General features: G+C 56.9%; 1 protein-coding gene across 1 annotated transcript; it reads left to right on the forward strand.

Annotated features, from left to right (window-relative positions):
* Positions 1–27,027, forward strand: SPOCK2 (SPARC (osteonectin), cwcv and kazal like domains proteoglycan 2). The gene is made up of 12 exons (XM_055325871.1): positions 1–24; positions 799–1,294; positions 12,825–12,835; positions 14,963–15,008; positions 15,239–15,353; positions 16,854–16,968; positions 18,669–18,783; positions 19,151–19,270; positions 19,741–19,959; positions 21,498–21,560; positions 22,984–23,121; positions 23,264–27,027. Exons 2-12 carry the CDS (start codon positions 1,102–1,104, stop codon positions 23,407–23,409), a joined length of 1,281 nt encoding a protein of 426 aa, XP_055181846.1. The 5' UTR covers positions 1–24; positions 799–1,101; the 3' UTR covers positions 23,410–27,027.
* Positions 27,028–27,540: the final 513 nt, after the last annotated feature.

Genomic DNA, 27,540 nt, shown 5'->3' on the forward strand with positions numbered 1-27,540 from the left:
CCCAACCTCCAGCCTTCCCAACTGGTAGGTCAACACATTTCTACAGGCAGTGATGAGGGTCACAGTTTAAACAAAAACCTGAACACCTCAAACAAAACCAGCCTCCCCTCCCAACGCCCTTCCCCAGTGGCTTCTTAGAATCAACTTGAAGTCAAAACCAGGAACAAATGTGCCTTTTACATATTTGCAGCCTTGAGGCAGATGAAATGGTCAGACGGTTGCCTTTTAGGGTTGCCCTAGGAAGGGCTAACAAAAGGGTTGACAGCCCTTAAACAGCTGCCTGGGGAGGAGGACATCTGCCTCTTTTACCAGCCATTCAGTGCTCAGGCCTTGCCTGGAAAAAAGCATGTGGAGCTGGGGAGCAATAGTTCAGAGGCAGCCAGTTGTTCTATGGCTTTTGTCTTAAGGAAGCCACCCATTACTGTTAGAGCCATAACTGGCAGGAAGCCAGCTGTCAGGGCTGTGGCACAGACCCCTCTGGGTGGCAGGCAAGGGGAGACAGAAAGAGTGTCTGTGGCCAAATTCCCTTTTAGACACCTGAGCCTGACTGGCTTTGTAACTGGAGAGATTTGGTCCTCCCCCCTCGCATCTTCCCTGGGGAGACCCCGGGGCCCTCTTTTCTGGCTCTCCACCCTTGGAGAGACAGCGGGGACATTTCTCGGGATTTGGATTTCTTGGTTTGCAACTCCCCGAGTGCTAGGCTGGGCTGGGTTCTGCTGCGGTTGGCGGGCGTTTGGCGCTCTCATCTAGCGCTTCCCTTTGAAATCTACCCCCCCCCCTTTTTTTTTTTTGAACCAGGTATGATGATGTCAAACGTGATGCTGATGCTACAGTTACAGACACGGCCCCTGCTGGCGCAGCCTCTCTGATTCTCTCTCCGTCTCCGCGGCCAGCGCTGGGCTCTTGCAGACAAGTGCATCTCCTAAGCAGGTCACATTTCAGCCGCGACCCACACTCTCCGTCTGTCACCGGAGTCGGGCCGCAGGAGGAGGGCGGAGGAAGACGGCGGCGGCCGCTTGCCAGCCCCGGGGTGGGAAGAAGGACCCGAAAATACTGCAGAAGTCGAGACCGGCCCCCTCCGCAGGTCGGCCCCTGACCACGATGCGCGCCCCGGGCTGCGGGCGGCTGGTGCTGCCGCTGCTGCTGCTCGCTGCGGCCGCCCTGGCTGAAGGCGACGCCAAAGGGCTCAAGGAGGGCGAGACCCCCGGCAATTTCATGGAGGACGAGCAATGGCTGTCGTCCATCTCGCAGTACAGCGGCAAGATCAAGCACTGGAACCGCTTTCGAGACGTGAGTCTGCAGGGCCGCGAGCGAGCGCCGAGCGCCGGCGGCGGGTGCGGGGAGGGAGGCTCGGAGCGGAGCCGGGTGCCCGCCCCGAGGGTCCACAGCGGCCGGCCCGGCGCAGCTCGGCGCCCCCTCGCCGACCCCCGGCCCGGGACCCCAAGCCCCCCAGCCAGCCGCCCCGGGCGAGCCCCGGCGGGGACTTGCTCCCCGCTGCAGGTCGGGCGCGGGGAGGGGCGCGGGGGGCAAGGGGGTGCAGGGCGCGAGGGGTGGGGGCCCGGCTGCGGCTGCACCCGACCGGCTCCCCTCCTTTTTTCGGTGGCAGAAAAGGAGCCACCCCCCCCCCCCAGGCCTGCCCCCAGCCGGGTGGATGCTGCAGCCTCCACATACGGGGCACTGCAGAAGGGGCAGGTCTGGGTGCGGCCGGCCGCTCGGTAGCATCGCCTTGCGCCAGTGCCCTCTGTCCCCACCTTGGCTTTGGGGGAGGGAGGACGGAAGGGGCAGAGCCCTCGGCTGGGGCTTTGAGTTGGGGCTGGGGTGGGGGGCGTCCTGGCTATCCTCAATAGGCGACACGGTGACAGGCGTGTCCATGATTGGGGCCGAGGCCACCTCCGGGAGGCCACCGGGGCCAGGTCTGGGGTCCGCATGCTGGGTGGCTGCGAGCCACGGGGGCTGGCTTTCCAGGGCCAACCTTCCTTGGGGGAGCCCGGCCCAGAGAGGGGAGCGCCTCCGATCCGGAGGAAAGACTCTGCAGCCCGGTGGGCTTGGAAAGCAGAGGGGAGAGCCCAGGAGCTGGGTCTGGGGTCCCTACGGGCCGCCTGCCCCGGCGCTGCCTTAACCTTGGGCCGAACTTAGCCCGGTGGGGGTTGGGGAGGCGGCTGCGGACGAGCGGGTTGCTGCAGCACTTTGTTTACGAGCACCTGTAGATCAGAGGGGAAACGCGAGGCTGTGTTCCCAGGAGGGGGAAGTAGGAGTTGGGTGGGGGTGGGGGGCGGTTAGCAGAGGGCGTGGCTGGAACCCGGCGAAGGGGGGCCGGGTGTGAGGTGGAGGATGGGCCGGATACCGACGCACCGGAGGAGAAGAGCGCTGGTCCTGGCCGCCTAGCGCTCTGGCACCTAGAAGCTTCTAACACGACCCCAGTGCTTGCCTCTGACTCGACACATTCCCTCATCAGACGCACCTGGTACAGCACTGGCCACACCATGACCTTCCTCATCTTCTCTTAAATTGTATGCATCCAGAAGTTCCTTAGAAATGTGTTTAAAACACACATGCTTCATATGATCTCCAGCCAAATGATGGGAAAAGGCAGAGAGAGGAATCTTTTTGTTAGTGTGAGACAAGTGACAGTTTCTCTTCAAAGTCTAACCAGTAGGTTGGAATTGGTCAGAAAGAATTGCATGCGGCCAGGTGCCTAGGCCCTATACTAGGCAGTTTGCCCCACCCTCGTCAGGTCCAGCGGAGGGAGGCAGGAGCCCCAGCAAGGCCTTTTCCGAGGCTCCTGCAGGCCCAGCACAGATTAGCTGCAGTCTCCCGCCGCTGCCTGGGAAGTAGCCCGGCCACAGCAGCGAGGGGGCGGCAGCAGGCCGGTCTGTCCTGAATCCATGTGTCACCAGTCCAGGCCTCCCTCTGACTAGCTGGCTGTTTGATCTTCCAAAGTAAGACTGGTGAAGGTCAGAGGGAAAAGAAATGCTTAGCAGAACGGTGAACGTTGGAAAACAAAGATGCCTCCCTATCTCCCTTCATCCACCTGCTTCCAATAGCCAACTCTGTAGGTGAGGATACATGACTGACTGCTTGACCCCCTGGCACAAGGCTGCCCACCTGTCTCCCTGCATTGGTGCCAATCATTTCCTCCTTCCTCCCATGCAATCCTCCCCTTCCTTCCATCAGAAGAAAGGCACCAGAGTTGAAGTTCTGCAGGACCTGACTCCATAGGATTCAGGGAAAGCTTTAGGACATGTATTAATTTGGGTGGCCTCGGGCTTTTATAGGGCAGATGCCCTCCAAAACCCCATTTAGGGTGGCCTTGGCTATAGAAAGACAAGATCAAGGTGAGAAGGAGGCCAAGAGGGTCTGGCTCTGGGGAATCCATTGGCAGCTTCTGCAGAAGGGCAGGACACTGCTAGCTCAGAGCCACTGCATTGCACAACTCTTAGAGGTGCCACAATGTGATGGCGCCCCCTGGAGTTGTGCAGTGCTGGCCCTGCCCACAGGGACTCTGCCAGGACCACAGACACTTCTCATCCCTCCTCTGTTAGCAGAGGCCCCACTTCCTACTCTAAAGCCTGAAGGCCCTCTAGTTGGGCACAGTAGCATAGGGCTTTATATACATTTCATCAGGCTAGCTTTCTTGAAAAGATGCTCCTTGGATCCTCAAAGGATCCAAAGGAGAGATGGAAGTTCTTTTGAACCTCTAAGGCATTGCCAGGTTGAACCAGAGCCTTGTTCATAACCACAAAATGGTGCAGGCCCCCGGTTTGCCTGAGCAGAAGGGAGGCAAGCGAGAGGAGTGTAGTGTTCTTGGGGCATAGGATGGAGGAGTGAGTACTGCAGGTGAGGGACATGTCTCATGAGATGGTGCTGACTGCCCCGAGGCGGGGAGGATTGAGGGAGTCAGGTGGAAGAGGTCAGGAAGACGAAGAAGAAGGAAGAAAGCATGGGCAAGTGCTCCAACATGGAATTGGTCTGAGCTGGTTGGGGAGGGGAGTTCAGTTTAGCATTCTTTCTCTGAGCGCTAGGATTACAGGGAGGCAGGATTTACCAGCAGAGTAATCCTCCCCTCCAGTGGGTGCAGGGCTCTCACATCGTGTGCTTGGGTAGATTTCCTCTACTGCCCAGTGTCTTGCTGCCAGGGAGGAGAGAATCTCATGCGGGGGGGGGGGGGTTGTGATCTAGCTGTGCCCTACCCTGGGCAGGCCTGGGCTTTTCAGAGGCCTGCTCCCTAAGTGTTCTTATCTCCGGGTTCACTCCCTGCAGAACTGGGCGGGGGTGCGGGGTGTGGGGGGGCGATCTTACTGCAGGTCTTCAGAACAGAGCATCCAGCGCTTCATAGAGAGTGATGGACCCAAGAGAGGAGAGAGGCCCATTACACAGCATTCTTCCGGGCAGGTTCCAAGAGCCCGACTAGCAGCACGGAATGTTTTGTCTTCTTGGCTCTTCCCTACTTCGTACTCCACTTCCATTAAACTTTAATGATATTTACGGGCGTCTAGCACAGTGCTTGGCCCCCAGGAGGCACACAGTTAACGTACGTTGAATCACCGATTGTAGTGAGTGCTTGCATCTGCCGGTCCCTGCAGTAAACACTTGATAAGCATTGCCTCTTGTGCTCCTCGACAACCTGGGAGCTATTTACCATTTCTTCACGATCCAGGCATTCTATGGTTGAAAAAATGAAGGTGCAGAGAAGTTAAGTAATGTACCCCAGGGTTGAATAGCTTACTTAGTAAGTGCCAGGCCTGGGATTTGAATCCAGGTCATCAGATTCAGCTCTGCTTCTCAGGGCCCTCTAGGCCTAACCTTTAGTGACAAATGGGAAGGAAGAGTCGGCCCCGAAGAACACTCTACCCTAGCTTGTGCCCTGTGAGCCTCAAGGTTGCCCTGGGCTGGTGGGCCAGAGCCTTCCATGTCTTCGGCAGCGTGCTCCCCACTGCTTTACCTAGCCACACCCCAAAGGCAGCTCTGTACCCAGGAGAGTGCAGTGCTCTGGGAGAGGTCCGGCCTGGGAGTTGGAAGGCCTGGGTGCAGGTTTGGGCTCTGCCACTGGCTGGCCACGTGATGCCAGGCACGTCACATTACCTCTCCGAGCATCGGTTCAGGCTAGGACACTAAAACAAATGGGTCAATGTGGAGACATTTTGTCACAGGGCTGGAGGGCATCCATTTCAGGCGGGACTCCCCAGCCCCAGGCTCCGCAGACAACTACCAGATGGACCATCATCTCTAGGGCTAGCCCGCACCGTGCCTCAGTTTCCAGGAGAAGGACATTGATGTCTGTTTGCTCATTCAGTGCAGATCTGAGCACCTCCTGTGCACGAGGGGCCTCACCTTGGTCACGGGCGCTGGCCCAGCGAAGTAGAGCCTGCGGGCTACTCATGATTCTCACATTTTTATGATTGCCAAGTAAGCCAGTAACAAGTTTTAGCCACCAAGGGGCTCCCTCATCACCACCCCTCCCGTCTCCCCATTCCACACACCTAAACCAATGCAAGTGTGGGAATGAGATGCACAGATGTTTGTGAATAAGTGTGGGTGTGTGAGAAGAACCCCAAACTGGGTCAGAATGGATTCCATAATTGGGGTTTGGGGATGGGAGGATGAGTCCTTCGCTGGCCTCCTCTTCTCCATTCTGATTTTGAATCCTCTCCCAACTGGAGGGGCTGGCGTCTCCTAGAATCGTGTCAGCATGGTGAGGGACACTTGAACACCCGGCAGGGCTCCAAGCCTTGGGAAGAGAGGGGAAGAAGAGCACTCTGCCTGGAGAGGCTGTCGTATGGTCCTCTCACCTTTGAGGCAGGCTGAAGAGGGGAGAAGATCACCACCACCCCCGCTCATTCTCCAGGAGGTCAGAGGCTGTCTGGAAGACTGGAAGAGCCCTAACCTACCCCATGCCCCAAGGGCCGTGGGTGAACACTCAGCCTGTCTTCCTCATGAGAGGACAGAACTAGCTGTGTGACCTTGTGAGAGCCACTTCACATTTCCGGCCCTTGATTTTCCTATTGGTTTAATCGGCTGGCTAAACAGAAGCATCTACAGAGCCCTTATCCTTCCATGGCTCCGGGAAGATGGCACTAGAGCCGGTCAACAGCCCCTTCACCCACAGACAGACCACCCACCCCACAAGCTGGGGTCCTTCCACAAGCTGGGCAGCACCGTCTTTGGGTTTCAGGAAGAGATTATCTTTTTGCTCCCAAGGAAGTATCTGTGACCAAATCAGGGTCGGGTATGCATTAGCCAGAGTCCGAGAAAGCTGAGAAATGGGGCCTAATGGCATCTTGGGGCAAACACCAGGAAATAGTCATCCTACCCTGTATAGGTTTCCCTGCAGGTGTAACATAGGTCTTCTTTGGGCTGTGTGAACAGGGAAACTAAGTGCCTAGGCCTGGGCGTGGATACACCCCCGGAGCTCACCTGGGTGGGCACACCTAGGCCCAGCTGCGGGAGGTAGGGTGATGTGGTTCTTGAAATGGGACAGCCTCTTAGCTCCTTCCTCAGGGTTCCTGCTGTATTTATTCGCCATAAAGTCATTTGGCACACGTTGGTGCTGCCTCGTGGCCTCACTTACGCTACGGGCTTGTATCTAAAGAGTGCTCCAACTGGTATTTTTAATGTGTGTTTATCGCATTCCTCCCATGGTTATGCCCCTGAGGGCAGGACCTTGGGGATAGACTACTGTGTACCTTACCACCCTGTCTGCAGAGCATTACTCAGGGTATGTGTGTGCACACAGTAGTCACTCAGTATAAATGCACACATTATGGAATGTTCCAGAAAGGATCTCAACTAACTCGTCCTGTGATCTGGGGAGATCTCTTTCTCTCTCTGGACCCTGAAAGGTTGAGACAGTCAAACTAGAACCCTGGCACCCTGACTCTCCAATGATTCATTTGTAGGATAAGGAAGTGAATGACATCTTGAAGGAAGACTGTCTCCTCCCTGTCCTTCAGCCCCTGGGCCTGTGGGCCTGGGCCTGACTGCAGCCAGCTTCCCCTCCCAGCCTCTCACCCATCCTCAGCATGCCTACAGAGCAATCCATCCACCTATCAGACCTGGGAATGGGTAAGCACAGGACTCCACAAGTGAGGACAGGTTCCCCGAGGCAGGGCATCCTGCCCCTGTGCTCTCTTTCCTGACATCAGAGAGGAGGTCAAGACTTCACTCAGTTGAAAGGACAAGCCAGGCCTGGCCAGTGTCTTACCTCTGCCTGGATGCAAACCTCTGGCCTTTCCCCTGTCTCTAGTTCCCTGGCACAGGTTGGAGTCTGAATTTATTAAGGCTCTGTGGCCCTATCCTCACAGTTCTCGGTTTGGAAGAGCAGAGAGAGCAGAACTGTGCAGCCCCAGCGGCACTAAGACCCAAGCTCCTCTGTTTTCTAGACGGAGATGCAGTCCTACCCGAGGACCCCTCTCCCTTCTCAGCCGGGTCGGTGTTCTTTCCCCATACTGTGCCTGTGGTTCCACAGAGATCCCTGGGATTTAAATCCTTCCTCCACTCCTGTCCTAGAAAGGAAAACACCGTCTCAAGGCAACTCAGAATTCCAGGCCCCGTCTCCCTTGGATCCCTCCCCTGTTCTTTGCCCTTTATGGACTCTTGGGGCTGCTGCCTAGAACCAGAAACCCAGGGACAGAAGAATGACCAAGATGCCCGGAGTAGTGGAGAGGTCGAGCCCGGGGAGTGAGGGCATTGCTGCTTGCATACCTGAGGCCAGGTGGGGCCCCTGGCTTGCTGGGAGTGATAAGCACATTTTTGCCCTCGAAGGAAATTCCTCCAAGGGGAGAGGAGGTGGAGACGGCGAGTCTCCCCCATGCCTGTCTCCCTCTGTTTGTGCAGGCCTGACGCACAGCCTCTGCTACTCCCTCTGAGAGAGGAACAAATATGTAACAAACGACTGCCCCTGCTTCCATGTCTTCCACATGCCAGCCACTGCCTCCTCGAGGTGCCTTCTGCATGGGCCTGTGACGGCCGGGTCTGTCCCCCACTCATTCCTTTCTGGGTTCCTCACTCCGGGCTCCACTGGCTGTTGCAGGGACGGACGGGACAGGCCCCGGCCCCAAGTGCCCCCACTCCTGGGCCTTCTCCAGGGGACCAGGCTCCATTGGAGGCTCCCTCCCCTGAGGAATGAGGCAAAAATACTGCCAGGCACAGGGCCTTTCAGAGGTTGAGGGAGGCCTCGCCCACTTCCATTTTTAGAGGTTCTCAATCTTTTTTTTTTTTTTTTTAAGATTTTTATTTATTTATTCATGAGAGAGAGAGAGAGAGAGAGAGAGAGAGAGAGGGGCAGAGACACAGGCGGAGGGAGAAGCAGGCTCCATGCAGGGAGCCCGACGTGGGACTCGATCCCGGGTCTCCCGGATCACACCCTGGGCTGAAGGCAGCACTAAACCGCTGAGCCACCACGGGCTGCCCAAGGTTCTCAATCTATTAAAAAAAAAAAAAATGAAGAAATGCCATAACAAGGTTACAAAAGTTGTGCCTTATTTAAAGTCTCATGATGGTCATCTTCTGGTCCTGGCAGTGTGCCTCTGCCTCATTTGGTGACATTGTCAAAAGCCTATATTTGAGGCCCCTGATGGCCGTGAGACCCCAAAGTGCCTCTGGCCCACCCGCTCCCCTAGGCTCCCACCGTGTGTGCTAGAGAACCCAGGCTTCAGGGGTCCTGTTTTGTGGCTTTTGAAAGTCTAGAGCCTCACAGTTTCTCAAGCCCTTTGAGACGTTGCACGGTCCCTTGGCAGCTCAGGGAGGAAGGCAAGGGAGTCATCCTGTTTCATGGACAAGGGAGGTGGGGTTCGGCGAGGGCCATATCGGAGACTACAGGCTTGCTGGCAGTCAGAGGCAAGGCCAAACGGGGGCCCAGTGCCCTGCTTCCATGTTGGGGGTCCGTCTCCCCATCACACACAGAGGCAGGCGGAGATCTGCCCAGGTGCTTTTTAGTCCAATAAATCTGGGCCTGGGGGGGTGGGGGTGGGGGGGGTGGAGCTGCTCTTCTTTTCCTGCGTTCACTGCAGATCCGTCCTCCTCAGCAGATGGAGAGGCCGGGAGAGATTGGGTTAATTCAAGCTGTGAAGTGAGCGGGTGATTTGGGTGCTAATTAAAATGACAGGAAGTAAACAGCGCTTGGAAACACCCAGCATGTGCCCCCTAAGCCCGGCTAGGCCTGCGCACTTACCGCCATCTCTCCCCCAGCTTGGCACAGTGGGCCCCGTCTCCATGGCAACCGAGCTGAGCCGTGGAGATCAAAGCAGGAGATGGGTTAGCTCCAAACCAGCCGAACCAGGGGCTTATGAAGGGGTTTCTGGGAAATGCCTGGAGAAGGCCATGTCCAGGTGTCTTCCCCCACCATTGCCAGCCCCTCTGCTGCCTATAGGGCTCCCTGCCTAGGGGTTGGAGCAGAGCTGGTGTGGTGGGAGGAACCACCCATGAGCTGGGATTGGACCTCTGGGTCCAGCTCCTGGCCTAGGACTTTCCTCATCTGCTAAAGTTATTGGATTTATGGAGCAGTACGGAGTCCTGGTTAGGGACACAGATTCTGGAATCAGGGTTCTGGGGATGTCAGTATTCTCCTGCTGTGCAATTGATATGTGATCTTGTATAAGTCACTTCTCCAAGCCTCAATTTTATCATCTGAGAAATGGAGATAATAATAGCAATTTTCTCTTAGGGTTGTTGTAAAGAGTACCTGAGGGGCACCTGGGGGGTTCAGTTGGTTAAACATCTGCCTTCGGCTCAGGTCATGATCTTGGGGTCGTGGGATCCAGCCCTGCATCAGGCTCCCTGCTTAGCGGGGAGCCCACTTCTCCCTCTCCCTCTGCCTCTCCCCTGCTGCTCATGCCCTCTCTCTCTCAAATGAATAAATAAAATCTTGAAAAAAAAAAAAAAAGAGTACCTGAGCCAATAAATATAAAGTGCTTAGCACAATGCCTGCCACATGGTAATTGCTGAAAAGATGTTAGCTGTTATTAGCAGTATTTTTACTATGTGCTAGGTGCTGGGCATAGATGGATGAACTTTATATGGTGTCTGCCGTCAAGGAACAGGCCATCTAAATAGGGCAGAAGCGACGGCATTGCTTGGTTGTAACTGGGACAGTAATAAACCACCCACTACAGTCGGCCTGAGGGGAAACCAGGTATGGGCCTGCGTTAGGGAAGATGATACCCAAGCCAGGTTTTGAAAATGAGTAGAAGTCCTGGATGCAGGACTTGAATAGAAGCTGGATGCAGGCACACATCCCACTGAGGAAGGAGGCCGTGCCAAGGTCTGAGCATGCTGAAGCCTCCGCTGGCAGGGGCTGGCATAACCAGGAACAGATCGGGAAAAGATAGACTTTCTTCTGGAGGTAACAGGGAACCAGTTAGGGTTGTTGTTGTTGTTGTTGTTGTTTTTTTAAGATTTTATTTATTTATTCATGAGAGATACAGAAAGAGAGAGGCAGAGGGAGAAGCAGGCTCCATGCAGGGAGCCTGATGTGAGACTCGATCCCGGGACCCCAGGATCACGCCCTGGGCTGAAGGCAGGTGCTCAACCACTGAGCCACCCAGGTGTCCCACCACTGAGGGTTTTTAAAATAGATATTTAGTGTAGTTTTTTCCCCTCATTAGAACGTAAGACATGTTCACTGGGGTGCCTGGTTGGCTCAGTCAGTAGAGCATGTGACTCTTGATCTTGAGGTTGTGAGTTCAAGCTTCCTGCTGGGCCTAGAGCTCACTTTAAAAATTAAAAAAAAAAAAAAGAAGTAGAACATGTTCACATTGTAGAAAATTTGGAAACTTGGAAAAAGGCAGAAAGCCGTCAAGATTCTCTGTATTCCTATCCCCCAGAGCAAATCACCATTAACATTTTGCTACAAATCCTTTTTACCTACTAACCTTTAAGATGTTTTTTCAAAATGAGAACGAGGTATATTCAGTGAAGGGTTTTCAGGAGGGACTGTGTCTGGAAGCATCCCTGGAGCTGTGGTGGAGTGGAGGACAAATGACAGGGAGACCCAGTCGACTGAGGCTGGGGTTGGCAAGGTGGGAGGGGGACGCGGTGCAGGGGGTGGTTGGAGAGAGCTGGGTGGGGTGGGGTGGACAGGATGTGGAGATGCTAAGGACAGCCTTCGCCTTGCTCCTGTAATCTTGGAGAGGGTGCTGTGATGAGCGTTCCGGGGCAGAAGGCCGGGAGCCCTAGTTCCAGTGAGTCAGCACACTGAGCATCTGCTTTGTGTGAGAGGGAGGGAGGAGCTGCTTTTTTTCCTCCCCGAGGCCCCACGTTAGAGGTGGCGATGCCAGAGGAGATGAGGAGAGTGTTGGACCTAATGCAGAGCTTGCAGGACTCTACCCCTGATGGCGGCTCAGGACCCATGGGAGCTGGACCAGCTCTACCGCCCATAAGGCTCCACGGGGCTCGGGTGGTCCTGGGGCAATGGACAGTTTAAAACGCTCTGCAGGTGATTCTAATGTGGGGTCATTGCTGACATCCACGTGGCACAGAGGAGGCCTGTCAAGGCCGAGGATGCAGTGAGCCAAGCTTAGGGCCCTCTCTGGGTGCAAAGCCCTCCCCCCTTCTCCAGCACCCCCTTCTCAGTGCCAGATGGTTCCTCCCCGAGTGAGAGAGGCCTCTCCTGCCCAGGTCATCCACAGAGTCCTGGCTCGGCTCTTCATCTGTCTTCTGACCCTTGGCCGGTTGCTCTGCCTCCCTGGGCCTCAGTTTCTTCCATTTCTATGGGGTTGATCCTGCGGGTCCTGCCTGCTTCACAGCAGGAAAGCTGTGCTGAGCACCGCTGGGCGCAGGGACGGTCACGGCTGCTGAAACCACTGGGGTAAACACAGGCGAGCTCTTCCATTGTACAGAAATGTGGATCTCAGCTTAGGACCCACCCTTCCCCTGGCCTGGCCCTTGCTCCAGAGCCCTGGACATGGGCTCTTCTGAGTCCTTGTTTCTCGGGGGAGGACGTGATTGATCGGCAGCAGAGCCAGGCCAGAACCAGGCCCCCTGTTTCCTGAGAAGACCTTCATGCCTTTATGGGACCATTTGTCACAACTGCTAATAAGCCCACTTGGGTGCCATAAATAGACACCATTGCATCGAAAGGCATCATTCACACTTGCCAACAGACACCTCCTTTTCAGCTTATAGATGGTGCTAGCCCACACCTGACATCAGAGGCCCCTAAATGTGTCCTTGGGCTCTGTCTGCCCCCACACTGCCCACAAGACCTTGTCCCCCTTCCCCGAGGGATGCCTCAGGGCTGTTCTCCTCACTCCCCACTGGTCTCTGCTCTCCCTAGGGTGGGGAACAGGGAACTCTGTCTTTTCCGCTTGCAGGGGCTCCTCCTGGGGCCTCTCCCTGCCCGTATCCTGCTCCTCCACCCGGAGTCCTTGGTCTCTTCTACTCTAACAGCTTTTATTAGTTGAGCACTTTCTAGATGGCAGGCACCCCGTGGACACAATCTTTAATCTCTGGCAAGTTCCAGGAGCTAGGTCCTGAGCTAAAGGTCAAAGTGCTCACCCAAGGTGTGCTGGTTAGAGGGTGGGGGCACTGCGTGACCCTGGGGCCCTCTCTTTCCCTCAGCCCCCTCCCTGGCTGGCTGTTCCCTCTCTCCTGGGAGCCAGGGCCTTTGGACATATTGCAGAGGGTTGGGGGCCGGCCTGGGCCGAGTGAAGTGAAGGAGAGGGAGAAAGAGAGGAAGCGGACAGAACCCCCCCCCCCCCCCCCGCCCCGCCCCAGAGCAAGCCAGGAAGAGCAGAGCCAGTGCCCTGAGCCCTCCTGGGGAGAGGGCTGCGCCCCCCTCCCTCCCCATCCCTGCCTCACCCTCCCTCTCTCTGGGAGGAGCCAAGAAGGCCAAGCCGAGGTGGTGGGGGGAGGGTTTGACGCCCAAGTGTGAAAAGTGGGGGCTGCTCACAGAAGTGGGCTTTGTTAACCTCATTTCTGGATAGAAACCATCTGGCCTTCGGTGAGCTGCCTCGAGGTGTCCTTGTTTCCTGTGCACACCCAGTGTGTACTGTTCCTCGCACGTGTGTGTGCATATGTGCACGTGCTCCCAGATGGGATCGGCACACCTGCACATAGGCACGCTTTAGGATATGTACCCATGGGTGTGCTTGTGTGCGCCCGGGGCCCTCGTGAGTGCACACGTGTGTGCAGAAGCACATGCCCAAGGACACGCTCGGCCACTGCATGCTCTACCTGGTCTGATGCCCACTGCCCTCTTGCCCAGGAGGCCGTGATGATAAAGGCCTTTATCCCTGCCTGTTCCTCTGATGCCTGTCAATTCCCAGGAGAGATGTCAGCGGGCCCGGAGCCCCTGGGCTTTCAAAGCACCGATGGGTGCCCTCTTTTGTGCTTGTTGCAGCCCCCGTGTGGGTGCTGTCTTCTCCAGACCCCTCCCACCCCCACCCACAGCGTGGCCTCTGCCTCCCATCCCTGCACAGCTTTGATGCTTGGGTGGGAGGGACTCAGGATGAAGGGTGCAGCTGCGTGTGACCCCCAGCTCCCGAGCCCCGTGCAGAGGAGGCTGGCAGCTGGCTGCTTGCACTGCTGGATTCTAGCCCTGAAGAGCCGTCTCCCTGCCTGCCTGATGGAGCTTCCAGCAGGAGCGTCCCGGGAGCTGGCCGCTGCTTGCAGCAGCTGCCTCTGCCCCATGAGGACCATGGGGAAACCAGAGGGAGCAGGGGATTTAGTGCCAGGGAGCTAGGTGGGTGTGAGCTGCTCTGCCTCTGGCCTCAGTGGGCTCGTGGGCCCAGGGGAGGCCCTCGTGGCTGGAGCAGGGCAGGGAGCTGTCTCTAGGTGCCTGAGGTCTTGGAGATGGTGTGCTGTGGCCAAAAGAGAGATCTGTGCTGGGGTGTCAGGAGACCCCAGTTCTGAGACACCGGGATCTGGGGTGGGTCACGTCCTGTCCGGGCTCTGGCCCCTCCTGCACACACAGGGGGCCGGACCAGATGGCCTCAGAGGGCTTTTTCAGGATCCTATAAATCCAAGGATTTGCAGCTGGACTGTAGTGAGGAAACCAGGGACATCAGAAGGGACCGTGGCCCCCCTTTCTCTCAGTGGTGATCTGAACCCTACAAGAGAGTCAGATCTTGAGTGAGAAACAGTTCCTATGCAGTGGAAGAGATGCCCTCCTTCTCGCCCCACTCGCATGGTGGCAGGCAGGTGGTAGGGGAGGGGACTGACACGGGAGGGTCCCTGGCAGAGGGAGGGAGGGAGTGGTATTTCAGGGACACCTGAGGCACAGGCCTGAGGATCACTGTTCCTGGGCGGTATGCATCCCTTCCACGGCTGTCCTAATGGTCGGGCCAGGGCAATGGAGAGATGGGGGCTCTCCAAAGCCATGGGCTTCACTCTAGTGCTCTGAAAGCCAGCCCTGGGGGGCCCACAATGCTCCCTGTAGTGAAGACATAGGAATACTGGCCTCCAATGGAAGACCATAGAGCTTAGAGGACCAGAGCCATCAGAGACCACTGCCCAGTGCCCATGGTCACATGATGAGACCTGTGGAGCACTGGGACCACGTGATCTGAGAGTGGGCAACACACTAAAGTCCCCATCTCTCCTTCTCTCCTCTCCTTCCATTCCCTGTGGCCCGCTGCTGCTGTTTCCTGATCCCCAGGAGGTGGAGGTAAGTACCACTGGGGGCCCCACTGTGCATGGTCCCTATGCAGCCCCACACCCCACCCTCCTCTCTTCTCCCTCTGCACCCTCTCCCCGGTCTCTTTCCCGCAGCTCCCAGCATGATGGGGGGGTCAGGAACGTACAGGAGATGCTGGAAGGGATTCTGGATAAGGGTTTAGGGAGATACAGTTCTGGGGGAGGCAGCTGGCAGGGCCCAGGTGGCCAGGGGTCGTCTGGGCAGTCACAGAGGTGATAGCAACTAGCATGTGGGGGCTGTGGTCCAGCCTTCTTCCCTCTTGGCTGTGGAGTTGAGCCTTGGCTCAAGGGTGGCCCTTCCCTTCTTCCCTACCTCTCTGTCCTTCCTTAGGATGACTACATCAAGAGCTGGGAGGACAATCAGCAAGGAGATGAAGGTAATGTCATGCCCCTCCCGGATAAGGGAATATGACTGACACCCGTGAGACTTGAGACCCAACCATGGCCTTGGAGGCTCTGTGGGAGCCAGGCTCCAATGGAAGTGGGGGTTTGGAGCTCTGGGCTACTGGAGAGAGGAGCTTCTCAGCCTAGAAGTGGGGCTGGGGGTTCCTGGGCTCTCTGGCACTGGTTTCCAGGTGACCTGTGTCCTGGTCCTGTGTCCCTGCAGCCCTGGACACCACCAAGGACCCCTGCCAGAAGGTTAAGTGCAGCCGTCACAAGGTGTGCATCGCCCAGGGCTACCAGAGGGCCATGTGCATCAGCCGCAAGAAGCTAGAGCACAGGTGAGGGGCTTGGGGTGTTGGGGGGCTTGGGGGCATGCTTAAATAGCAAGGACTTGCTTGAGTGTCTCCTATGTGGCAGCTATCTATTGCTGCAAAACGACTGACCCCAAAACTTTGTGCTTAAGACAAGTGTATTATCTCACACAGTTTCTGAGAGCCAGGAATCTAGAAGTGGTTCTGTTGGATGATTCTGTCTCAGGGTCTGTCATGAGGTTACAGTCAAGATGCTGGCCAGGGCTGCATCATCCGAAGGCTGGACTGGGGCTGGACGATCCACCTCTGAGCTCACTCATGGGGCTGTTGCTTCTACTCACATAGGCCTCTGTCCATAGGGATGCTTGAGTGTCCTCACAACACGGCATCTGGCTTCCCCTAAGCGAGGCATCCAGAGGAGAGAGAGAACAAGGAGGAAGCCTCAAGGTCACTTACAATCTAGTCTCAGAAGTCTACATTGTCATTTCTGCCACTTCTCTTTGTTAGAAGCAAGTCTCTAGGGGAAGAGAATTACACTTCATCTTTTGAATGGAGGAGTGTCAAAGAATCTGTAGACATTTTTAAGACTACCACGCTATATGAGATCATTCACCAAGCAGTGTGGGACTCAGGGAAAGGCATCTCTCCTCTCTGGGACTCGGAGTCCATATCCATAAGACAAATAGGTTGGCCCAGATAGTTTGAGATTCTTTCCAGCTCTGACATGCAATGACTTAATGAAATATTTAAGGTCATAGCTTCTGAGGCTTGTAGAGCAGGGAAAGGTGTTATGCTCCAGCCCAAGGACAAAACCTGCCAGGATCCAAGACCCCTGGAGAAGGTCCTGTTTCCCTCCTTTCTCTCTAGGAATCCATGTTTTTCCGTGAACTCTTACATTTTGTAAATGTTGGTGAATAACTCAAAGACAAAAACCTTTGGTTGCTTGGGGCGTCTGGGTGGCTCAGTGGTTGAGCATCTGCCTTTGGCTCAGGACATGATCCTAAGGTCCTGGGATCGAGTCCCACATCGGGCTCCCTGCAGGGAGCCTGCTTCTCCCTCTGCCTATGTCTCTGCCTCTCTCTGTTTGTTTCTTATGAATAAATAAATAAAATCTTTTAAAACAAAACAAAAAAACCTTTGGTGGCTAAGTAAAATGAATTTCTGGGCCAGATGTGGCCTGCAGGCCATCAGTTTGCAACCTCTGATTTGGTGTGACCCCTTATGCAAGTTGCAACTCCTTTTCGAATCTTGCACTCAGACCTGGAGTTGCTGAAGGCCCCCCTGGACTCAGTAACCACAGGGAAGGGGAAGCTGAGGGTCTGTACCCTGCCCAGTTGGCTCCATCCACCCTTCTGAGTCAGAGGAGGATCTGGCTGGGGCTGGTGGGGAGGGCGGGCAGGGGCAGGGAGGAGACTGCATGTGCTGTAGCTCACCAGGGCCAGCTTCTTGTTGGAACCTTCATTTTCTGTGTCCCTCATTCATTTTCACCTCTACCCCTGTGCTGTCCCTATCCCTATCCTCCCATAGGATCAAGCAGCCCACCCTGAAGCTCCCTGGAAACAAAGACACCATCTGCAAGCCCTGCCACATGGCCCCACTCGCCTCAGTCTGTGGCTCTGACGGCCACACTTACAGCTCAGTGGTGAGGAGCCCTGGGCCCAGGTGGGGAGGGTGGGATGGGGGGCTGGGTTTACATCTGAAGCCACAGAGAGCAGAGAGGACAACCAGAGCCTCCTGTGGGGCTCCCAGTGCTGACACAGGGCCAGAAATGCTTGGTCAGTGCTTGCAGTGTGGTCAACCAAAGAAGGGACACCTGAGCCCCGGGGTGGCAGGGTGGTGGTGGGGAGCTCCCTGAGAGTTGGAAGCAGACCCTGCCCCGCCGCCCCCGCCCTGGCCTGAGGCAGGTGCTGGTAGGCAGTGGGACTTGGAAGACGCAGCTGGTCAGGTAACTGTGAGTCAGAGTAAGTGAGGCAGGTCCTCAAGTACCCAGGGCTCTGGAAGGAAAGAGCCGTGTCACCCAGTTGTCAGGGAGCTGGGTGACTGATGGAGCTTTCCGCAGGCAGATTTCCACCCAGAGAGGAGGGTGTTTGCCAGCAAGCACCAGGCGTTCTGGGGCAGAAGAAGATAATCCCCCGGGAGACAACTATGTGGGAGGGAATGGTGGTTGGGGGGAGCGAATCCCTACCTTACAGGATTTTTCTGAAGGTTAAATGAGACATTCGCGAAAGCATTTTATAAACTCTAAAGTACCACAGAAAGGCAGGTGCTCATTTAGCAAATGACTGCTAGCAAATGCTTCTGCTGGCAACCAGGAGTGGGGAGTGGCTTGGTTTGGGGCGGGCGCTATGGGCTACAGTTGTTGGGTTCTGGGGCTTAGGAACCCAACCTTAGGGTTTTGGGGTGAGATGCAGGTTTATGAGCCCCATGCTGTGGGGGAGGGGAGAGAATCAGCCAGAGGCTGGCCCTGCAGAGGCAGGAGGGAGAGGAGGAGGCGAGGCTGTCCCACAGGCCCCCAGCAGGCAGGAAGCTGCCCTCCCAGGTCAGGGAGCCATCTGCGTCTGCGCCAAGGGGGGCGTCATCAGCCCCGTGCCCCTGGGCATCTTCCCAGCCCCGTGGCCGTGGGCATCCCTGAGTTCTCTGCTGACCCTCACGGAGCTGTCAGCGACCAGCGGAGATCATATAAGACCCTACGATGGCTTCTTGTTAGCCATCATCCCGCGGGGGTGAACCACACAGGACCGGGGCAAGCACTTGAAGGGCAGGGAGTGGGTGAGACCCTCTGCAGGGCTGGTGCTGGCGTCAGCAAACAGCTGGGGCTCTTAGTAAAGGCGGGAGAATTGGCAGATGTTAGCATTGAGGCGGCAGCTGTCGCCCAGAGCCCGTCGGAGGTAACCTCCATGGGAAGACCCCTGAGGAGGGGCCGGCAGTCAGTTACCCGGGGACTGAGGGACTGTGGTAAGAGGGAAGATGGGCCGGAGGGCAAGGAGGAAGGGGCCATGGGCAGCTCAATGGGGGGGAGGCGGTTGGAGGGGTGGAGGGTGTGGGGACATTGGTGTCCTGGGAAAGATAAGTGTGCAGAGACATTAAGCTAGTGTAGACTGGGGTTCCTGGGAGCCTTTGAATCCCTGGGAACCACTTTCCGGGCCTGCTGCCCCTGCAACACTGTGTACCTTTGCCCCCCACACTCCCATGAGGGACCAGGAGGGCTGGCCCTCCAGGCTATTTGCGGGTGCTGTCCCTCCCATCAGATTGGCGGCTTGGTAGGCTCCGAGTGCCCCCAGCTACAAGTAGCCATGGTGAGCACCCGCCCCAATCACGTAACCCGACCTTTCTTCTGTGCAGTGTAAGCTGGAGCAGCAGGCGTGCCTGAGCAGCAAGCAGCTGACCGTGAGATGTGAGGGCCCCTGCCCCTGCCCCACAGAGCAGGCCTCCCTCTCCACCACCGATGGCAAGCCAGGTACTGAGGGGGGCTGGGGAGGCCTCACTGCCAGCATCTCCTGGGCCTCCTCCTTCAGGGCTCTGGGATGCTAGGAGCAGGATGGGAGAAATGGGAAGAACAGGGACAGGCCTGAAGACCCATGGGGCTGGGGGGCTTGGGCCTCAAGTTTAGGGAGCGTGTGCTGTGTGGTTTCAGCGCTGGGGACTGAGCGGGGAGGAAGATGGGAGAAGACGGGAAGGGGGAAGGGGTCTTTGGTTTCTCACTCCCCTTCCCTCCTGAACGCCGCCCGGGTTCGGGCCTGGAGGGCAGCATCCCAAGCTGAGACCATGCTGTGCCTCACCCTGCCTTTCCCTGTATACCTTTCTCCCCATTCTGCTGACTCTAGAGACCTGCACAGGTCAAGACCTGGCTGACCTGGGGGACCGGCTGCGAGACTGGTTCCAGCTCCTTCACGAGAACGCCAAGCAGAATGGCTCGGCCGGCAGTGGGGCCAACCTGGCCAGCGGTACAGAAGCTGCTTGATCTGCCTGGGAGGAGGGAGGGCGGTGGGGAGATGGGTGTGTGTGGGGCCAGCCTGCCTGGGGCGCCCTCCTGCAGACCCTGAGCTTCCAGAAGGACCTAGCCCCGGAACAAGGGGAAGGTGGCTTCAACCAGACAGGAGGCAGTTGGTTAGCTAACAGGAAGAACTTCTCAAAGTGGGTGGAAGGAGCTTAAATCCTAAAATGGGTAGCCAAGAGAAGGCAAGAAATTCTCTTTCCTGAAGGGCCTTCCAGACAGGCTTTTGAATAGCTTGGGTGCAGCCCTATGTAGAGGCAGGGGGACTGACCTTCGGCCACGCTTGAGTTTCTCACTCCCCCGGTTACATTCTGAGCTGCTCTGACCCTGACCCCGGCCAGATGGAGAGGTGGAAGGATGCGTGGACAGATGGATGGGGTGGTTTACCTTGAGCGTGCCTGAACCTGGCCTTCTCCCCAGGGCTGGACAAGAGCCTGGGGGCCAGCTGCAAGGACTCCATTGGCTGGATGTTCTCCAAGCTGGACACCAGCGCCGACCTCTTCCTGGACCAGACAGAGCTGGCCGCCATCAACCTGGACAAGTATGAGGTCTGCATCCGCCCCTTCTTCAATTCCTGCGACACCTACAAGGACGGCCGTGTCTCCACCGCTGAGTGGTGCTTCTGCTTCTGGAGGGAGAGTGAGTGTGGCCCCTGGCTGGCCCCGCCCCCTACACCCCCACTGCCCAGCTCACCTGCTCCCTGCCCTCTCCAGCTCCACACCTCCTGGAGCCCAGGAAAACCAGCACTTTAGCTCCATTCCTTGCCAAGCTCCTCGTTGATCCAGATTTTGTGGGTCCTGAAGCATATGCACTTTGGGGAAAGTAAAACTGAAAAATTTCTAGAGCCCCTTGGGGTCTTGGAGAGGGCTGCTGGGTCCTAAAGCTGAAGCTATATTTGCTTTTCAGTGATGCCACATTATTTGCCCCAAAACTGTGATTGTCAGCCTTAGAAATAGGGCATCATTTGCTAGCTTTCTATATCCTGAAGCAGAGCTGGGCATGTGCTTCGAGATCATCCAGGCCAGGCAGCAGTCATCATCAGTGGGGAAACTGAGGTCCCTGGGGGTCAGCTGACTGTCCGGCCCGGGAGGTAGGGGAGGCCCTGGTGCTCTGCCTCCGCTGTTCTTCCTGTTTCCCGCCTCGCTGTCTCCTGTGGTGGAGGCAGTACGGCGTCCATGGCCTGAGGCCGAGCCTTCCACTAGGGCTCCACCGCAGTCTGGTTTGGGACCCTGGGCAAGGCACCGAATCTTTCTGAACTCAGTTTCTTCATCCAATTTGGGAGATAACGCCTGCCTGGGAGGCTGTTGTGAGGGTGACCAGAGAAAAATCTGGATGCAGAGCCCCATCTAGATCACAAATCCATCCTCTAGGGTGTGGTGTCTCCATCACTTTTAAGGCCCCCACCTGCCCCGCCTCCTGGTGCTTTCACCTTCCAGGCCTTTGAAGTTCATTCTGTTGATTCTGTACAGCAGCTTCCTTGGGCAGGAGGTTGGGGACTGATCTCATTTTACAGTCAGCCAAGGCCACTGGCTGGGAAGGGCTGGGGACTTCTCAAGGTGACAGGCAAGTTAGATTTGGCTGCAGTTACATTTGGGCTTCTTCTTCTTTTTTTTTTTTTCTTTTTTTTTAAAGTAGGCTCCATGCCCAGTGTGGAGCATGACACAGGGTTTGAACTCATGACCTTGAGATCAAGACCTGAGCTGAGATCAAGAGTTGGAAGTCTAACCCACCAAGCCACCTGGGTACCCCTATTTTTGAGCTTCTGTCTAACTTTCTTACTTCTGGTCTTACGTTTCTCCTTGGGCCTCTCCCCTGGGGAATCCGTGCACTCCACCTCCTCTTCTGGATCCTGTGTCCTCATCCCAAGACTTCCCAACATCCTCAGGGAGCCTTGGGCTTCTTGGGGCACCTCAGCCTATGGCACAGCCATGGAATGGCCTCCCCCAGTCAGAGTTTGTTTTGTTTTGTTTTAATCTTGCAGAGCTCCTATGTCAGTTTTTGGGAACTTGGAGGGCTCTGTGCATCTCACTACCACTGTGGGGCTTCCTCAAATCAAAGCCTGGGTATTTTCATCTTGCAGAGCCTCCTGCCTGGGCTTCTAAGCCTTGGGGGCCACTCTGTGAGTCCTGCCAGCACCATGGGATGGCCCCCATCAGAGGCTGCTTCTCTCCCCACAGAGCCTCCCTGCCTGGCTGAGCTGGAGCGCATCCAGATCCAGGAGGCTTCCAAGAAGAAGCCAGGTGAGGGGGCTGGATGGGACTCAGAGGAGGTGGGAGGTGGGGGCGGGGGTGCTCCAGGGTCCCCCTGAGGCCCAGAGACTCCAGGCTCCGGGCATTATGGAAGACGCTGAGTCCAGAGCAGGCCCTGCCTAGGAAGACAGGAAGCGAACTTCCTTCCTGTGCTTACCCTCGTGGTGGGACAGACAATCCCAACCAGCCCTTCAATAAGTGTGTGCTAAGCACTAATTCTGTGCTCATCCATTCTGGGCCTGGAGAATGGGATAGCAGAAGGTTCCTAGAACCTTCCATTCAATTCATTTCAGCAGGGGTATGTGAAACTCAGGTGAGCCCCCTCCACGGCAGATGTTCGTGTCTGCCTCAGAGACGCCAGCCCCAGAGAGGACAGTAGACCCGGCCCAGGTCAGAACTGATGGGCAAGACGGTTGGTCCCTGGTCTCAGAAAGCACGCAGGCTGCTTGGGAAAACACAACACACGGGTTGACATGCCAAAAAGACAGAGCTACCAACTGTGGCTTGCGTATGTACGGTGCTGAGGGAGAGCATATTGGGTAGAGGTTAGCCTGGGCGTCTCCAAAGGCCCCTAGGGGAGCTGGTGTTCAAAGGAAGACCTGAAAGAGGAGAACGAGCCAGCCAAGGGCAGGACAAAGCTCAAGGTTCTTGAGAAACAGAGAAAAAGGGCCCATGTGGCTGGATCATGGTGGCTGAGGGGACAGACGTCCAAGAGGCAGATGCCATAGGGCCTTGTAGCTCCTTGAGTGCAGCTGGTATTTAACTGGTACGTGGGATCAAATGCTGGAACCACCCTACAGAGCCTGTTGACTGAGAGCCCAGTGGCCTTTGGGGATGGGCATTAGTGCTACTTCCGCCAGGAAGCCACACTCGTCCCTCCCAGAAGCAGTCCTCTCTGGCCTGTGTTCCCTGAGCGTGCTCACTGGGCCTCAGGGCACCCATCCCATAGTGCCTGGAATTGTCATTTCTGTGTGTGTCTCACCCACCTCCCCGGGGCGGGGGGGGGGGGGCAGCGTCCCTGCTGGGTCGGTGCTCTCAGAAGCAGCCTGTTGGGTGGACAGAGAGGAGCCGTGGTTCCAGGGCCTGAGGGAAAGTGAATGGGGCTTGAGGCTGAGAGGACAGGCCTGGGCACTGTCGACAGAGGACAGCCAGGCCAGAGGAGCAGCTGCAGGAGCTGGGGTGTGGAGTGCTCTGACATCAGGGAGGCAGGCTTATCTTTGGCTCCAATCAGTCCAGCCAGGAGAAGGGCCAGCATCCAACCCTGGGCTCTTTGGGAGGCTGCTACCTGGGCTGGCTGGGCTCTGGTGGGGGCTGGGCGCTTGCTCATGCGTGCCCCAGGCTCCAGGGCCACCTCTCCGAAGAGCTCACGCCTCAAGGCATCTGCTCTGACCCTGCTGGGGCCTGTTGTGTTCAGGAATCTTCATCCCAAGCTGTGATGAGGACGGCTACTACCGGAAGCTGCAGTGTGACCAGAGCAGCGGTGACTGCTGGTGTGTGGACCAGCTGGGCCTGGAGCTGACAGGCACCCGCACACACGGCAGCCCCGACTGCGGTAAGGGTGGTAGCATGGGTCCCCCCCACCCCCCACCTGCAGCTGGGAGGGCTCATGGGGGGCAGAGCTGCTCTGTGCCACAGGACTCCAGGGAGGCAGCTAGCCAGGCCCTAACCTGCCCCTTGGCTTGTTCCCCTCACAGATGACATCGTGGGCTTCTCAGGGGACTTTGGGAGTGGTGTCGGCTGGGAGGACGAGGAGGAGAAGGAGACGGAGGAAGCAGGCGAGGAGGCTGAGGAGGAAGAAGGCGAGGCGGGCGAGTCCGACGATGGAGGCTACATCTGGTAGATGGCTCTCGGGGGGGCCACGGCAGGCCAGGGTGCCAGTGGCCGGGGGAGACAGGACCAGCAAAGACCTGGACAGAAGCAGGCAGCTTCCGCATGGATCCGGAATATACAGTTGGAAGGACCCTGGCTCCAGCGGGGAGGACTGGATGCGTGAGTGTGCATGGCACGTGTGCAACGTGTATGGCCAGGACGTGTGAATGTGTGTGAGTGTGGCATGCGCTGTCAAGTGTGTCCTTGGTCCACACTGCTCCAAAACCTCCTTGTTGTTTTCTTTCCATGTATTGTTGGTTTTAAAGCACACACATTCACAGCACACATACACACACCACAAGGTCAAAACTGATGAAATGAGCTGCCCCCTGCCATGTCCCCAAGCCTCATCCACCCCTCTCCCGACCCCCTTGGGTTGCCCTGAATGGGGTCTCTTGTCTCGATTGCCATCCTTGGCTCCCCCAGCCCTGCCTCCTCCTGCCCGTGCCTGCCCTCTCCCACCTTGCTCCGTAGATGTCCCCACTGCAGAGGGGAGGGAAGGCAGGGAGTTGTCTGCTGGCTGGGGTCCTCCTGGAGCTGGGGTCCTCCTGGAGCTGGGTCAGTTTGGCTGGGACACGCCCACCAGCCTCTGATGACATGGGGTTGATGACACCTGCTACAGTGAACCCGTTCCCTTTGCTGGATTCCCCAGCACTAGAGAAACTGCTCTCCTAACCCAGACCCGCGTGAGCAAGGGTGGCTGAAGCTGGGGCAGGGGATGGCCTTGCTGCCAAGCTGCTGGGGTGGAGCAGAGTCAGGAGGAAGGAAGGGTCTGCCTTTGCAGACCTGGCGGGAGCTCTGAGTGCCAGGCCCTTCAACAGCCTGGCCCCTTCCTGTGGGCCTCAGGGTGGCGGGGGGTGAGGGGGCCACTGGTCTGGGCCGTTCCCTTGGAGGCAGTGGGCCGTGGTTATGCAGGTGGGTTCTGCTGGGTCTTGCAGGGCTGCTGCACTGCCCTTGGTCCCCTGGGCCGCTCTGGGCACCTCAGGATGGGGCAGCAGGTGAAGAGGCTGGGTTTCAGCCAGGGGTACGTGCGTGTGTGTGTGTGTGTGTGTGTGTGTGCACCCACCATCTAGACCAATGGGAAGGTTGTCCCTGAGACGTGGGGAAGGAGAAGCTGGGAAAAGCTCCACTTCCATGAGCTTTCCCCATCTCTCCTCAAGAGGATGGCACCAGGCCCGCTTCCTTCCCCTCCCCTCCCAGCACCTGGGGTGCCCCTCTGACCCCTTGGAGGGTCCCCTGAGACTGCTCTGGTGGCTTCTCCAGGCTCCAAAGTGTTTGGAAGTGTGAAGTGTTCAGGAGTGGTGAAGTCACAGGGGCCGGGACCGGGGCATCCAGAATCTTAGGCCACACCTCCCTGTTCCTCTGCAAATCTCCTTGCCAGGCGGGAGCCAGGATGGATGAGACGGTGCCCCATGTTTTGTTTTTGTTTTGTTTTCTGTCCCCTTCTCTCCTCCTTCCCAAGCAAATTCCTTAACACCCTTGGTGAAGAATTTCTAACCTGGACCTGGGCCTCTGCTGCCCTTCTGTGCATGGTGAGCGCAGTGTGTGTGTGAGTGAGCATGAGTGGGTGTGAGCAGCTGTATGTGTGTGACCGGGTGTGAGAGCCTGGGGGGTCACCCCCCGGGGGGCCGGGATGTGGGGAGGGGTGCCCGTGTGCTGGGCGGGCCGCTGCGGTGGGGGCCCCGGGTCGAGGCTCCCTGGACAGGGCTCCAGCCCGGCCCTCCCCAGCTTCTATTGGACCTTCTGGAGGAACCCCAGCCAGTCTCCCCTTGTACTGTGCCCCGGAGTCAACATCTTCCCAGTCCTGTCCTAGGGAAAATAGCAAAACCACAGTTAGCCCCATGAGCTGCTTCGCATTCGGCAGCCCAGCAGCACAGGTCTAAGCGTCACGCTGTCCTAGACCCCCATGTCCGCTCCCCCCAGCCCTCCCTCCCTCCCCCCACCCCCTGGCCTGGGCTCAGTTCCAGGAACCACCCTCTGCTCTAAGCCGCTGCCCCCCCTCTCTGGGAGCTACTTGAACCTTCCTGCTCTGGCTAGGATTGGAGTTTGTCCGTCTCGTCCCTCTGCCCCAGTGAGGCTTCTGGAACTGTCACTGGGAGCATCTGTTGAGGAGGCTGGGGCATTGCAGGGTGGGAAGGGGGTGCAGAGGAAGGGGCACCCCTCTCTCACTGTCACCCTCCCCTCCTGGGGGCACATGCTCTCCCTGTGTCTCTGGGTCTTCTGGTTGTGCACGTTTCTTATGACCTTGTAAATATGTTGTAGAAAGAAAGCAAAAGGCGCTGAACTAGACCCCGGTGGGACTTGGGGGTCCAGCCTTGCCCTGTCTCTGAAGCCCCCGCACTGCTTTTCACCCCACTCTCTGACACTGAGGGTCCCCCCTCCCCAAGAGCTAGACATAGCACCTTGTTCCCAGTGGGCTGACAGCCTCCAAGTGACTTCTTGTCCGACAAGCTGCAGGTCTTTCGAGAGCAAGGTGGCAGGGTGGGCCTTCCCTGGCTCCTGGGATTCCCGCCCTGACCACCTGCCACCCAGCTGCTCCCATGTCCCCCTGCTCCGACATCCCCGCTCCCCTGGTTTAGGCGGGCAGTGGGAGGAGGGCTCTGTTGAAAAGAGCTCCCCCCAAAGGGAAGAGCAGTTTCTCGCCTGGCCCCGGAGCTGTCCTTGGCCGCCCCCGGCCCCCTCACCAGGGGCGCCGGGAGTGATGGGTACGTGTCTAAGATGGGGTGATTGGAGTCGGGGAGAACAAATGTGCCTTGAGAGACCACTCAGAGGGTTCAGGGTGATGGGGAAGGAGGCGCGGCGTCCGAGCTCAGGAAGGAGGAAGAGGAAGGCGAAGTGGACGGTACCACGCGACATCACGACGGCCCCCCGTTGTCCCACTGGTGCTGTGACCACTCGCGGTCGGTGGTCACACTTCCTGCCCCAAGCCAGCCCACCTGGTGTTAGCGGCCACCCCTGCGCCTTTCATGAGCTCTGTCTGCTTCCAACTTCACCTCTGAGTGGGTGGGGTCCCTTGGGACCCGCATGGGACTCCTCCATTTCACCAAAGCCTCACACCTCAGCCCTTGGGGAGGACGAATGGCTAATGGCACCATCGTGAGGCTGTGGGCTGGCGGGGGTCAAAGGGAAGAGACACTGGGGGTACAGAAGGAGACTCGAGACGTCCCGAGGAAGTGGCAAGCAGAGCAAACTGCTTTATAGCCTGAAGCCTACTTAAAATTGTGTGATGTGCAATAACTGAGCTTAGAGTTAAGAATTGTGTTCAAGTGCTTGGATTTCCGTCTGTATATTTAAGTGCTGAAATCGTATCTTTCAGTAATTTTAGATGTCTTAAAAAAATCGAAAAACAAAGTGTTAGACCGTGTATGTGCATTGATGGGCACTCAAAAGCGTCCCGTGAGTCACCCCACCCTCTCCCTTTCCCCTGTGCCCCCAGGCCCTTGCCCCCAGCCCCCCCTCCACTTGGGGACCCCGCCTCGTGTTGTCTTTATCTGCCTATTACTCAGCCTAAGGAAACAAGTACACGCCACACATGCATAAAGGAAATCAAATGTTATTTTTAAGAAAACAGAAAATAAAAACTTTATAAACACCACCCACTGGCAATGTTCTGATTACTCTTCCTCTGGGAGTCATTTTTCAAAAAATTCCCAGATGCAGTCCCAGTGGCAGATGCATGGTGGGGGGCATGTTCCCCTTATTCTCTTTCCTGTGTAAGACCCCAGAGAGGGTGGGACTGGGGCGGGGGGCTGATCTGAAGGGAGAACCAGGAACAATGTAGAAGGATTCTTGGTGTTATTGCAAATCTACGTGCAATCTATATTGTATATGTGCCAGTAAATATGTCTGTACTGCAGAGCAGAGGTCAAACCCTATGTCCTGCTTTTCCCATTTAACGTACTATAAACCTTTCCCCACATATTAGAATTATTTGAAGACATGACTTTAATAGTTGCATAGTATTCCATGATATGGATGTGCTTAGTGAATGTGATAATTTCTCAATTTTGGGACATTTAGGCTCTTCCCAATTTCCTGGCACTCTCAACACTAGCCTGAGAATTTGCTAATCGTGACCTTCAGCAAGTCATCTGGCAGGTGT

Source organism: Nyctereutes procyonoides, unplaced genomic scaffold, assembly GCF_905146905.1.
Source record: "Nyctereutes procyonoides isolate TBG_1078 unplaced genomic scaffold, NYPRO_anot_genome, whole genome shotgun sequence".
NCBI lineage: Eukaryota > Metazoa > Chordata > Mammalia > Carnivora > Canidae > Nyctereutes > Nyctereutes procyonoides.